General features: G+C 50.2%; 1 protein-coding gene across 4 annotated transcripts in view; it reads right to left on the minus strand.

Annotated features, from left to right (window-relative positions):
- Positions 1–14,637, minus strand: part of NCOA3 (nuclear receptor coactivator 3) — a 76,441-nt gene that overhangs the window by 26,946 nt on the left and 34,858 nt on the right. For all 4 annotated transcript variants that reach the window (XM_040330512.1, XM_040330511.1, XM_040330510.1 and 1 more), the window contains 3 exons: positions 8,174–8,321; positions 4,320–5,581; positions 1,481–2,367 (listed from right to left, as the gene is read on the minus strand). In XM_040330512.1, coding sequence (XP_040186446.1) covers positions 1,481–2,367; positions 4,320–5,581; positions 8,174–8,321 — 2,297 coding nt within the window. The remainder of the gene's footprint in view (positions 1–1,480; positions 2,368–4,319; positions 5,582–8,173; positions 8,322–14,637) is intronic.

Consider the following 14,637-nt stretch of genomic DNA (forward strand, 5'->3'; position numbering starts at 1 on the left):
TAAAGAATTGTTTTACTGGAAAGTTTTGGCTCCGATAACCAAAGACATAAAAATGATATTATGTATACATAAAACAAAACCGCAAAATAAAAAAAAAGGGAGGATAGATCATTTCACCACAAAAGTTTAGAGAAAAAAGGCCACTTATATTTGTAGGAATATTTTGGGGTTGATTTACTAAAACTGGAGGGTGCAAAATCTGGTGCAGCTGTGCACGGTAGCCAATCAGTTTCCGACTTCTGCTTGTTCCATTAAGCTTTCAGAATACAACCTGGAAGTTGATTGGTTTCTATGCCGAGCTGCACCAGATTTAGCACCCTTCAGTTTGAGGAACTGCAATGACAAAGCAAGTTCTTGGGTTTCCTTACCCTTTCCACCCGGCCTATAGCAGATGGACGGTTGGGTTGGTGGCTTTCCCATCCTGATAGGACATCATATGACTACCTTTCAGAAAGGACAGCTCGCAGGGCCGCGGGATCTGTCACCAGCTGTGTCCATGGCCAATGACGGATCAGTGTACGGGCTCACTGCCGGTATCATGTGACCAATCACCGGAAAGGTCACATGGCGGTTGTACACAATGGATGGCTCCCTTTCATGCCATACATGGTGTACAATTATGTTGATAGCTGTGATTGGTTCAATTTGATCACATGGTACAGACAGGGCCAATCACAGCTCATCTGCACCATGTGATTAGCTTTGACCAATCACAGCTGAATCACAACAATAAAACAAGGTCACATGCTCCCCCAAGGTCTTACAGCCACCACCAAATACTCAATGATTGGCTTGGGGGGAGCACTTGACCTCCTTGTCCCTTCAATTCCCTTACCAGACCCACAAAAATTCACCCTTGCTGAAACCTTGACCTTCGGTGGTGGCTCTGAGAGAACAACAAATACACAGGGCTGGGAGCTTGCACCTTGACCTTTGGTGGTGGCTCTAAGAGAACAAAGACACAGGGCTGGGAGCTTGCACCTTGACCTTAGGTGGTGGCTCTAAGAGAACAAAGACACAGGGCTGGGAGCTTGCACCTTGACCTTCGGTGGTGGCTCTAAGAGAACAACAAAGACACAGGGCTGGGAGCTTGCACCTTGACCTTTGGTGGTGGCTCTAAGAGAACAAAGACACAGGGCTGGGAGCTTGCACCTTGACCTTCGGTGGTGGCTCTAAGAGAACAACAAAGACACAGGGCTGGGAGCTTGCACCTTGACCTTCGGTGGTGGCTCTGAGAGAACAACAAAGACACAGGACTGGGAGCTTGCACCTTGACCTTTGGTGGTGGCTCTAAGAGAACAACAAAGACACAGGGCTGGGAGCTTGCAGCAAAGTTAAAAGTTTCAGCAAGGGTTTACGTGGTTCTGGTTAGGGATTTGAACGAACGAGGAGGTCACATGCTCCCCCAAAGTCTCCTTTATAAAAAAGGACCTTATGAGGGGATAACACTAGCATGCAAAATGGCTATTTTAATGGTTACCTCCTCAGCGGGCTCAGTCTTGATCTTAATATTATCCTTGCTGTCCTGGCTGGATGTGGAAACAGAGGAACTGCTGCACTGGCCCATTTTGCTGTCCATGGGTTCTACTTTGGGTTTAATGTCCTTCTGATCCTTGCCCTCGTCCTTGTCCAGCAGGTATCGCAGAAGCGCATTGTTCTCCTTCTTCTTCGGGCTCATCTGTTCCTGCTTTATTGTTGGCTCCGTGGAAGGGGCGGAGCTGACCGACTCTTGGAAACTGTCCTTGCCGGTGGCTTCGGCGGTGATCTTGGCGACCTCGGCGGGGGAATTGCCGTTCTGTAACAACTTGTGAAGGATGCGGTGCTTCTCCTGCAGCATGGAGCCGTGCAGATTTGACGTGGAGCTGACGCCGGTGGAAGTAGAGGACGACACGCTGGAGGGGCTGGTGACGTTGCTGGAGGAATCTTTGCAGCCAGAGTCCATGGAAGAGTTGGTCATGGTGCTATGACCACGTTCCTCGGTAGGACACGTCAATAACTGCAGGAGCTTCTTGTGACCTTTACTTTCTACTTGGGCCCGCTGGCTGTCAGGGCCTTCAACAATGTTTTCTTTACTGTCCTTCTCCCCCATGTGCTCCCTCCCGCTGGACTGACAGACAGAACTCTCCACTTGTCCCTGTTCACAAAACATCCCCGCCGGACTCTTACACTCCGAGGGCATTTTAGATTGCTGTGGCATGTTCATATTAGGGGCGTTCTCCGATTTCTGACCAGGCGAGGACAAGGATGACAAAAGAGAACTGCCAACTCCTTCGCTGATTGCGTGAAGGGCGCTGAGTGAGCTGCTCGAAAAACTCCCTCCTCCTCCTCCTCCTGCGTTCCCAGATGACCCCATCGGAGAGTTCACTCCTGTAAGACAATACAGAACCACAATCAGTACAGTAACCATTCTAGGCCAAGATAAACCAGCTTAGTTCATGTGCAACCAAAACGCATTGATCAATAAGGCTGTTCATGACATGAAGCCAGTTCCACATACAAAGGTTTGTCCGTCAATCATCTATTTGCAAACAGTACAGATGCTTTAAAAAAGCAATCACTGACCTCTGTATCTTCAGGCACCATGGAGTAATTCATCCTCAAGGTACAGAGAAAAAATAAATTCACTGTCATTTTATTCTCTGTCAATGTTTGTGCTCCAAAGACCTGATTTGAACTACTTCACACATTTCGAGGGAGAGGGCGGAGAAGCGGCCGTTTGGGGGAAGAGCAGAGAGGGCGGAAAACGGCCGATTGGGGGAAGAGGAGAGGGCAGAGAAGCGGCCGTTGGCAGGAAGAGGAGAGGGCAGAGAAGCGGCCGTTGGCAGGAAGAGGAGAGGGCAGAGAAGCGGCCGTTGGCAGGAAGAGGAGAGGGCAGAGAAGCGGCCGTTGGCAGGAAGAGGAGAGGGCAGAGAAGCGGCCGTTGGGGGGGGGAAGAGGAGAGGGCAGAGAAGCGGCCGTTGGCAGGAAGAGGAGAGGGCAGAGAAGCGGCCGTTGGCAGGAAGAGGAGAGGGCAGAGAAGCGGCCGTTGGCAGGAAGAGGAGAGGGCAGGGAAGCGGCCGTCCGGGGGAAGAGGAGAGGGCAGAGAAGCGGCCGTTCGGGGGAAGAGGAGAGGGCAGAGAAGCGGCCGTTCGGGGGAAGAGGAGAGGGCAGAGAAGTGGCCATTGGCGGGAAGAGGAGAGGGCAGAGAAGCGGCCGTTGGCGGGAAGAGGAGAGGGCAGAGAAGCGGCCGTTGGCAGGAAGAGGAGAGGGCAGAGATGCGGCCGTTGGCAGGAAGAGGAGAGGGCAGAGATGCGGCCGTTGGCAGGAAGAGGAGAGGGCAGAGAAGCGGCCGTTGGCAGGAAGAGGAGAGGGCAGAGATGCGGCCGTTGGCGGGAAGATGAGAGGGCGGAGAAGCGGCCGTTGGCGGGAAGGGGAGAGGGCAGAGAAGCGGCCGTTCGGGGGAAGAGGAGAGGGCAGAGAAGCGGCCGTTCGGGGGAAGAGGAGAGGGCAGAGAAGCGGCCGTTCGGGGGAAGAGGAGAGGGCAGAGAAGCGGCCGTTCGGGGGAAGAGGAGAGGGCAGAGAAGCGGCCGTTCGGGGGAAGAGGAGAGGGCAGAGAAGCGGCCGTTCGGGGAAGAGGAGAGGGCAGAGAAGCGGCCGTTCGGGGGAAGAGGAGAGGGCAGAGAAGCGGCCGTTCGGGGGAAGAGGAGAGGGCAGAGAAGCGGCCGTTCGGGGGAAGAGGAGAGGGCAGAGAAGCGGCCGTTCGGGGGAAGAGGAGAGGGCAGAGAAGCGGCCGTTGGCGGGAAGGGGAGAGGGCGGAGAAGCGGCCGTTCGGGGGAAGAGGAGAGGGCAGAGAAGCGGCCGTTCGGGGGAAGATGAGAGGGCGGAGATGCGGCCGTTGGCGGGAAGGGGAGAGGGCGGAGAAGCGGCCGTTCGGGGGAAGAGGAGAGGGCAGAGAAGCGGCCGTTCGGGGGAAGAGGAGAGGGCAGAGAAGCGGCCGTTGGCGGGAAGGGGAGAGGGCGGAGAAGCGGCCGTTCGGGGGAAGAGGAGAGGGCAGAGAAGCGGCCGTTCGGGGGAAGAGGAGAGGGCAGAGAAGCGGCCGTTGGCGGGAAGGGGAGAGGGCGGAGAAGCGGCCGTTCAGGGGAAGGGGAGAGGGCGGAGAAGCGGCCGTTGGCGGGAAGGGGAGAGGGCGGAGAAGCGGCCGTTCAGGGAAAGAGGAGAGGGCGGAGAAGCGGCCGTTCGGGAAGCCACTTTTGGCTGCAGAGCTACTAAATATATACATGCTTCTCTTGCCAGAGGAATGGTACCTGAAGGTAGACATTGTCCGAAATTGAAGAACATACCTGGAATGGGGGAGAACTGGCTGGAACCCATCTTGGGGCTCCCTCTATTCCGGGGAGACACCATCAGACCAGGCTGGCTGCTGCTCATGCTGGGGCTGCCATGCGGCGGACTGCCCATGGCGATGCCATAGTTGTTGTTGTTGTTGTTCTGATATGGCGATTGCTGCATTCCCTGACCCTGTTGCGATGGACCCATGTTGCCGGTGGAGCCGTATCTCATGCCAGGCATTTGCCCCATGTTGTTGGGCTCTCCCATGCCGTAGTTTCTGTTCTGTGGCGGCATGGCCTGTGCAGGCGAGACATTCATGGTGTTGTTGGGATTAGGATGAGGCAAAGGAGGGCGCACACCTTGTGACATGGGCCCTTGGGACATGGGACCTTGCGACATGGGTCGTGGAGACATGGGGCCTTGAGACATGAGGCCTTGAGACATAGGTCGTGGAGACATGGGGCCTTGGGACATAGGACCTTGTGACATAGGACCTTGTGACATGAGGCCTTGAGACATAGGTCGTGGAGACATGGGGCCTTGGGACATAGGACCTTGTGACATGAGGCCTTGAGACATAGGTCGTGGAGACATGGGGCCTTGAGACATAGGACCTTGAGACATGGGACCTTGAGACATAGGTCGTGGAGACATGGGGCCTTGAGACATAGGACCTTGTGACATGGGACCTTGTGACATGTGGCCTTGAGACATAGGGCCTTGAGACATAGGTCGTGGAGACATGGGGCCTTGAGACATAGGACCTTGTGACATGTGGCCTTGAGACATAGGTCGTGGAGACATAGGGCCTTGAGACATGGGGCCTTGAGACATAGGTCCTTGAGACATAGGTCCTTGAGACATGTGGCCTTGAGACATAGGTCCTTGAGGCATAGGTCGTGGAGACATGGGGCCTTGAGACATAGGTCCTTGAGACATGTGGCCTTGAGACATAGGTCCTTGAGGCATAGGTCGTGGAGACATGGGGCCTTGAGGCATAGGTCCTTGAGACATGTGGCCTTGAGACATAGGTCCTTGAGGCATTGGTCGTGGAGACATGGGGCCTTGAGACATAGGTCGTGGAGACATGGGGCCTTGAGACATGTGGCCTTGAGGCATATGTCCTTGAGACATGGGGCCTTGAGGCATATGTCCTTGAGACATGGGGCCTTGAGACATGGGGCCTTGAGACATGGGGCCTTGAGACATGGGGCCTTGAGGCATGGGGCCTTGAGACATGGGATTTGGGTTGGGTCGGTAGCCATTTTGCTCTCTGAAATATGCAACACAAAAGACTCTGGTCAGTTATCAAGCATGGCTACAAAAAAAAAAAAAAAACCTAACACTCACACCCAACACTAAAAGCGTATCCCAACCCCCAACAATATCCTTTACTTACGAAAATCCAGTCTTACCTGGCTGCAAACACTGCCTGAACCCAAGCCTCATACCAAAAGTTTCATTATTATCTGCTAATGATGGCCAAGCAGGAGCTTCCCCATCCTGGGTGGACGTCATATAGCGCCTTCCCAGTCACCCACCTCCTAGTCACAGCGGATGACAGATCATTGCACCTGGCCAGTACCATGTGATCGCTGTGAATAAACAGTTGTACACAACGAATGGCTTCCATTCATAGCCATTCATTGTGTATCATTGTGTTGATCTCAGCGATCACATGGTACAGACAGCGCCGGTCTCATTGCATCTGTACCATGTGATAGCTGTAGCCAATCACAGGGATCACATGACAGCTGTACACAATGAATGGCTTTCATTCAAAGCCATTCATTGTGTGCTATTGTGTTGATCTCAGTGATTGGTCTCAGTGATCACATAGTACAGACAGCGCCAGTCTCATTGCATCTGTACCATGTGATAGCTGTAGCCCAGTGTTTCTCAACTCCAGTCCTCAAGGCGCCCCAACAGGTCATGTTTTTAGGCTTTCTATTATTTTGCACAGGTGATTTGATCAGTTTCACTGCCTTAGTAATTATCACAGCCGTCTCACCTGAGGGAAATCCTGAAAACATTAACCTGTTGGTGCGCCGTGAGGACTGGAGTTGAGAAACACTGCTGTAGCCAATCACAACGATCACATGACAGTTGTACACAATGAATGGCTTTCATTCATAGCCATTCATTATGTACTATTGTTTTGATCTCAGTGATTGGTCTGAGTGATCACATGGCACAGACAGTCAAAGTGCATCTGTACCATGTGATAGCTGTAGCCAATCATAATGATCACATGACAGTTGTACACAATGAATGGTTTTCATTCATAGCCATTCATTGTGTACCATTGTGTTGATCTCAGTGGTCACATAGTACAGACATCCCCGGTCTCATTGCATCTGTACCATGTGATAGCTGTAAGCTAATCAAAGGGATCACGTGACAGCAGTACACAATGAACAGATTTCATTCATAGCCATTCATTGCGTGCTATTGTGTTGATCTCAGTGATCACATGGCACAGACAGCGTCAGTCACAGTGCATCTGTACCATGTGATAGCTGTGGCCAATCACAGCTTCACTATAGTAGGCAATGAATAAATGTTTTTCAGCAATTATAGTGTGTAATAGAAAAAAAAATCCTGCTAACTTCCCCAGAGTAGTAGTGTCATCTTTAATAATATTCAAATACAATAGGACACGTGTCACAATTGTATACACTATATTGTTTTGTCCACAAAAGTGGAGCTACCCTTTAACCACTTGCCGACCTCCTCATGTACATATACGTCGGCAGAATGGCACGGACAGGCACATGTACGTACCTGTACATGCTCTGCTTGACGTGGGTCGGGGGTCCGATCGGGACACCCCCCCCCCGGTACATGCGGCGGTCGGTAAGCCTCGGGGAGCGATCCGGGACGACGGCGCGGCTATTCGTTTATAGCCGCCCCGTCACGATCGCTCCCAGGAGCTGAAGAACGGGGAGAGCCGTATGTAAACACGGCTTCACTATGGCGGCGCATCGATCGAGTGATCCCTTTTATAGGGAGACTCGATCGATGATGTCAGTCCTACAGCCACACCCCCCTACATTTGTAAACACACACAGTGAACCCTAAATGTTACAGCGCCCCCTGTGGTTAACTCCCAAACTGCAGTTGTCATTTTCACAATAAAGAATGCAATTTAAATGCATTTTTTGCTGTGAAAATGACAATGGTCCCAAAAATGTGTCAAAATTGTCCGAAGTGTCCGCCATAATGTCGCAGTCACGAAAAAAAAAAAAAATCGCTGCTCGCCGCCATTAGTAGTAAAAAAAATAAAAATGCAATAAAACTATCCCCTATTTTGTAAACGCTATAAATTTTGCGCAAACCAAGCGATAAACGATTATTGCGTTTTTTTTACCAAAAATAGGTAGAAGAATACGTATCGCCCTAAACTGAGGAAAAAATTTAAATTTATATATGTTTTTGGGGGATATTTATTATAGCAAAAAGTAAAAAAAATTGCATTTTTTTCAAAATTGTCGCTCTATTTTTGTTTAAAGCGCAAAAACTAAAAACCGCAGAGGTGATCAAATACCACCAAAAGAACGCTCTATTTGTGGGGAAAAAAAGGACGCCAATTTTGTTTGGGAGCCACGTCGCACGACCGCGCAATTGTCTGTTAAAGCGACGCAGTCCCGAACTGTAAAAACACCTTTGGGCATTTAGCAGCATATTGGTCCGGTCCTTAAGTGGTTAAATATGGTGTATGCAACAAAAGGAAACAACTAAGGACAGGAGACGTTACCACTGGAGTCCTTCAAAGACAAAAGAGCCCACTCTGAACACACACATCGCCCCGCCCACGAGCATATTTCGAGGGCCACAATAGGTAGAGAACGATTCTTGCACGTACCGTTGTAGGAAGTGAGTAGAGACAAAGCCATGAGGATCGTTGGTGACGGGGTTGCGGAACAACTTGCTTTTGGTCTGCGCCGTTACCATAGTGCCATCCGCCAAAGAGAACCTGTACAGCGGTGTCTCGGAGTGACCGTGGACGTACGCTGCAAAAAAAAAGACAGGACAAAGCTCAACCTAAAGACAGCACTCCCAGAATGCACTGCTGCACGACTACTCCCCAACCAATAGGAGCCAGGAGGATAGCGCACAAGTCATTTCTTCATACATTTCTAACGTGTGGCTAAACCTGAAGTGTGCTGCAGGAAATTTCGGCCACCAAAATTGAAAAAATTGATTGTAAATGTTATACTTACTTGCCCTATGCCAGCGTTTTACACAGAGCAGCCCCTAAACTTCCCTCTTCTGGGGTGCCCCGGCGGCGCTCCTGGCTCCTCCCCTTCATCGGACGCCCCCCAGGGAGAGCCGCTTTCCATGGGGGCACCCATGCGGGCGTGCTCCCGCTGCTGCCTCCATTAACAGACATTGGGACTTAGCCCCGCCCCCCACAACATCACTGGTTCAATGGCAGGCTCTTTCTTTGCAGACACGTCCTCCACCCATCTCGCCTGTACCGGCCTTCTGTTAGAAAGCTGAAGGAATGGTCAATGGGCTACCGAGGGTGCTCACCAGCGTGTTTCCCCAGGACAGGAGGTCCAGTTCATAATGGAATGGTCAATGGGCTACCGAGGGTGCTCACCAGCGTGTTTCCCCAGGACAGGAGGTCCAGTTCATAATGGAATGGTCAATGGGCTACCGAGGGTGCTCACCAGTGTGTTTCCCCAGGACAGGAGGTCCAGTTCATAATCATTCTCTACTCCAGGGTTTGACAAATTTGCTTGGAATCTAGGAGCCAGCTAAAAAAGTTAGGAGCCAGAAAAAACGCACCCCATCTTGACGAGCTTGCGCGCAGAAGCGAACACATACGTGAGCACCGCCCGCATATGTAAACGGTGTTCAAACCACACATGTGAGGTATCGCCGCGGTTGGTAGAGCGAGAGCAATAATTCTAGCCCTAGACTTCCTCTGTAACTCAAAACATGCAACCTGTAGATTTTTTTAAACGTCGCCTATGGAGATTTTAAAGGGTAAAAGTTTGACGCCATTCCACGAGCGGACGCAATTTTGAAGCGTGACATGTTGGGTATCAATTTACTCGGCGTAACATTATCTTTCATAATATAAAAAACAAATGGGGATAACTTTACTGTTGTCTTATTTTTTTAAATTAAAAAAAGTGTAATTTTTTCCCAAAAAAGTGCGCTTGTAAGACCGCTGCGCAAATATGGCGTGACAGAAAGTATTGCAACGATCGACATTTTGTTCTCTAGGGTGTTAGGATAAAAAATATATATAATGTTTGGGGGTTCTAATTAGAGGAAAGAAGATGGCAGTGAAAAATAGTGAAAAATTACATTAGAATTGCTGTTTAACTTGTAATGCTTAACTTGTAATACCAACGGCCACCACCAGATGGCGCCAGCTCGCAAAAAAGCCACCTCCTTCCAAGCCAAGTCGCCAGGACACTATTTCTAGTCGCCATGGCGACCGGGATTTGTCGAGCCCTGCTCTACTCCAGGGATATGCAATTAGCAGACCCTCCAGCTACAAGTCCCATGAGGCATAGCAAGACAGCCACAAGCATGACACCCAGAGGCAGAGGCATGATGGGACTTGTAGTTTTGCAACAGCTGGAGGTCCGCTAATTGCATATCCCTGCTCTACTCTATCCAAAAGCTAAAAAATTAAAAATAAATAAATAAAACACATTCTTCAAGCAAGGATGCTAATCAAGTTCCCTGGTACACAAATGACAACTAGACGAAGAACTTTCAAACTTCTGTACCAAAAACAATAAAAAAAAAAAAATTAAAAAGCGCAAGAAAAACAAACAATACAAAATAACTAGAAATAAACTACAAAAAAAATAAAAACCATAAACACTAGTTTCACTTAATAAATAAATTTGTTGGCCGGTCACTAGTAAAATGTATTGTGGGGTAAAAACAGAAAATGCGATTTTTTTCCTACATCCATTTCTTGGACACAGAGCAGGTCGTAGTGATTACTATGTGGGATATGCGCCACCTACAGGTGGAATGGACACTGGCAGATCAAGCAAACAGGAAGTCCTCCCCCTATATAACCCCTCCTACACAGGAAGTACCTCAGTTATTTTTTATAGCAAGCAAGAAATATCCTAAAAAAAGTGGGGAGGGCGTCTGGCCTTGCGGACTAGGCCGAAGCTGCGGCCTCGCCTAAAAACTCCTCCCCGCAACTCCTTCAGGACCGGCGGTGTCGCAACTCGATTCAAATCGATTTTTTTCCCCAGCCCTATGTGGGACGTCCCAAAACAATATACTTGAGGGGAGTGAAACACAAATAGCTGAAACTGCCCCCTGAGAAGGACCTATTCTGCCGCCCGGTACATACGGTGGCCAAGGCAGCATCCTTATCCATCTGGTAAAACTCTGAACGTATGAGCCAAGTAGTGGCCTTGAAAACCTGAGCCCCCCTGACGCTCGATAGCCCAAGATACACCCACCCTCCTGGTAGAGGGCGCTCTCACCAGAAAGGGTGTGTACCTTGCCCTTTCAAGGCTTGAATGATTAACTAGTGGATCCAATGAGAAATAGGCAACTTTGATGCCGCCTGCCATTCCTGGGCTCTTCTGGCAGCACAAACCAGGATTCCTGACCTGCGCCGCCAACTCAAGTACTCAACCACCAGGGTATGCAGCGATCTTTCGCCTGCAGACTGTGGTTTAGGGGGGAAAAAAAGAGAAAAAGAACAGAACAGGACACTGTCCTGATTCAAGTGAAAACTAGAAACCACTGTAGGCAAGAAGAGGGAGGAGGATGCAACACCACCATGGATGGAAGACGAAGAACGGCTCCGTACATGAGAGGGCCCACCATCTCTAAAACTCTCCTCGCCAAAGTGGTAGCAACCAAAGAAGCCACCTTCAGAGTCAAAGGACGGACAGAGGTTCTCAAATTGGTTCAAAGGGTGGCTTCTGCAAGGATAGTCAAGACCAAGTTCACGTCCCAAGGACACAAGGGTGGCCAGATAAGGGAGGACTTTCTGCAAGGATGGTCAAGACCAAGTTCACGTCCCAAGGACACAAGGGTGGCCAGATAAGGGAGGACTTTCTGCAAGGATGGTCAAGACCAAGTTCACGTCCCAAGGACACAAGGGTGGCCAGATAAGGGAGGACTTTCTGCAAGGATAGTCAAGACCAAGTTCACGTCCCAAGGACACAAGGGTGGCCAGATAAGGGAGGACTTTCTGCAAGGATGGTCAAGACCAAGTTCACGTCCCAAGGACACAAGGGTGGCCAGATAAGGGAGGACTTTCTGCAAGGATGGTCAAGACCAAGTTCACGTCCCAAGGACACAAGGGTGGCCAGATAAGGGAGGACTTTCTGCAAGGATGGTCAAGTACAAGTTCACGTCCCAAGGACACAAGGGTGGCCAGATAAGGGAGGACTTTCTGCAAGGATGGTCAAGACCAAGTTCACGTCCCAAGGACACAAGGGTGGCCAGATAAGGGAGGACTTCCTGCAAGGATGGTCAAGACCAAGTTCACGTCCCAAGGACACAAGGGTGGTCAGATAAGGGAGGACTTTCTGCAAGGATGGTCAAGACCAAGTTCACGTCCCAAGGACACAAGGGTGGCCAGATAAGGGAGGACTTTCTGCGTTACCCGTTGCATGACGTAGGAAAAACAATGGTCCCTGGAAAAAAATGGATATAGACGAAATCTGACCCTTAATGAGACTTAAAGTGGAGTTTCACCTAAAAGTGGGACCTCCTGGCAGGCCCAGAAGTTCCCAAGAGGCGTACTCGGAGCAAACCACCTCAAATACTGCCCTAAGATCCTCTGACCTGAGATACTCTCAAAACACAGCAGCCTCGGACACTTTCCTCACCCTGGAGGGAAACGCTTACAGCCCCCGGTATATCCCCGGGCAGTCTCCCACCCAAGTACTAACCAGGCTCGATCCAATATCAGGTGTGTTCAGGTCGCAGTCCATTGCAGCTCCGCTAAACTCTCCCAATGACATTCTAATGCGTCAAGAATCACAGCAATGCCAAACACCACAGTGGCTCAGAGACACCGAATGCCACTGGTCCATCAGGAAACGTGAACACCACCAGATCAGTGGACCCGAGGGCGGTGTACCTGCCTTACCCAGCCACTGCTCCCTTCTGAAGCCATGTAACTTGTATAACAGGTTAAAAAAAAAAGTAGCAACTAGATGTGCCAAACCATTATACGCAATACCACCCCCCCCCCGCCCACCAAGGATGCAAACCCAAAACCATGTTGTCTACCGCTATGCAACCACATGGGTATGTAGACACGCAGGTACTCAGGTATGCAGTTATGTGGGTCTGCAATACAAGTATGCAATGAAGTGTAAAACACGCCTGTAAAGATGCAGCTCTATGCAGACACGCCTGTAAAGATGCAGCTCTATGCAGACACGCCTGTAAAGATGCAGTTGTATGCAGACACGCCTGTAAAGATGCAGCTCTATGCAGACACGCCTGTAAATATGCAGCTCTCTGCAGACACGCCTGTAAAGATGCAGTTCCATGCAGACACGCCTGTACAGATGCAGTTGTATGCAGACACGCCTGTAAAGATGCAGCTCTATGCAGACACGCCTGTAAAGATGCAGTTCTATGCAGACACGCCTGTAAAGATGCAGCTCTATGCAAACACGCCTGTAAAGATGCAGCTCTATGCAGACACGCCTGTAAATATGCAGCTCTCTGCAGACACGCCTGTAAAGATGCAGTTCTATGCAGACACGCCTGTAAAGATGCAGCTCTATGCAGACACGCCTGTAAAGATGCAGCTCTATGCAAACACGCCTGTAAAGATGCAGTTCTATGCAGACACGCCTGTAAAGATGCAGTGCCATGCAGACACGCCTGTAAAGATGCAGTTGTATGCAGACACGCCTGTAAAGATGCAGTTCTATGCAGACACGCCTGTAAAGATGCAGCTCAATGCAGACACGCCTGTAAAGATGCCGCTCTATGCAGACACGCCTGTAAAGATGCAGCTCTATGCAGACACGCCTGTAAAGATGCAGCTCTATGCAGACACGTCTGTAAAGATGCAGCTCTATGCAGACACGCCTGTAAAGATGCAGCTCTATGCAGACACGCCTGTAAAGATGCAGTTATATGCAGACACGCCTGTAAAGATGCAGTTATATGCAGACACGCCTGTAAAGATGCCGCTCTATGCAGACACGCCTGTAAAGATGCATCTCTATGCAGACACGCCTGTACAGATGCAGCTCTATGCAGACACGCCTGTAAAGATGCAGTTATATGCAGACACGCCTGTAAAGATGCAGTTATATGCAGACACGCCTGTAAAGATGCCGCTCTATGCAGACACGCCTGTAAAGATGCATCTCTATGCAGACACGCCTGTAAAGATGCATCTCTATGCAGACACGCCTGTACAGATGCAGTTCCATGCAGACACGCCTGTAAAGATGCAGTTTTATGCAGACACGCCTGTAAATATGCAGCTCTATGCAGACACGCCTGTAAAGATGCAGTTCTATGCAGACACGCCTGTAAAGATGCAGTTCTATGCAGACACGCCTGTAAAGATGCAGATCCATGCAGACACGCCTGTACAGATGCAGCTCTATGCAGACACGCCTGTAAAGATGCAGCTCCATGCAGACACGCCTGTACAGATGCAGCTCCATGCAGACACGCCTGTAAAGATGCAGCTCCATGCAGACACGCCTGTAAAGATGCAGTGCCATGCAGACACGCCTGTAAAGATGCAGATCTATGCAGACACGCCTGTAAAGATGCAGATCTATGCAGACACGCCTGTAAAGATGCAGCTCTATGCAGACACGCCTGTAAAGATGCAGCTCTATGCAGACACGCCTGTAAAGATGCAGCTCTATGCAGACACGCCTGTACAGATGCAGCTCCATGCAGACACGCCTGTACAGATGCAGCTCTATGCAGACACGCCTGTAAAGATGCAGCTCCATGCAGACACGCCTGTACAGATGCAGATCCATGCAGACACGCCTGTAAAGATGCAGTGCCATGCAGACACGCCTGTAAAGATGCAGTGCCATGCAGACACGCCTGTAAAGATGCAGCTCTATGCAGACACGCCTGTAAAGATGCAGCTCTATGCAGACACGCCTGTAAAGATGCAGCTCTATGCAGACACGCCTGTAAAGATGCAGTTCTATGCAGACACGCCTGTAAAGATGCAGTTCCATGCAGACACGCCTGTAAAGATGCAGTTGTATGCAGACACGCCTGTAAAGATGCAGTTCTATGCAGACACGCCTGTAAAGATGCAGTATACAGGTATGCATGCAGAAAATGTCATATTACGCTGCACCTGCCCCGTTTTTA

This window comes from Rana temporaria, chromosome 12 (genome assembly GCF_905171775.1).
Source record: "Rana temporaria chromosome 12, aRanTem1.1, whole genome shotgun sequence".
NCBI lineage: Eukaryota > Metazoa > Chordata > Amphibia > Anura > Ranidae > Rana > Rana temporaria.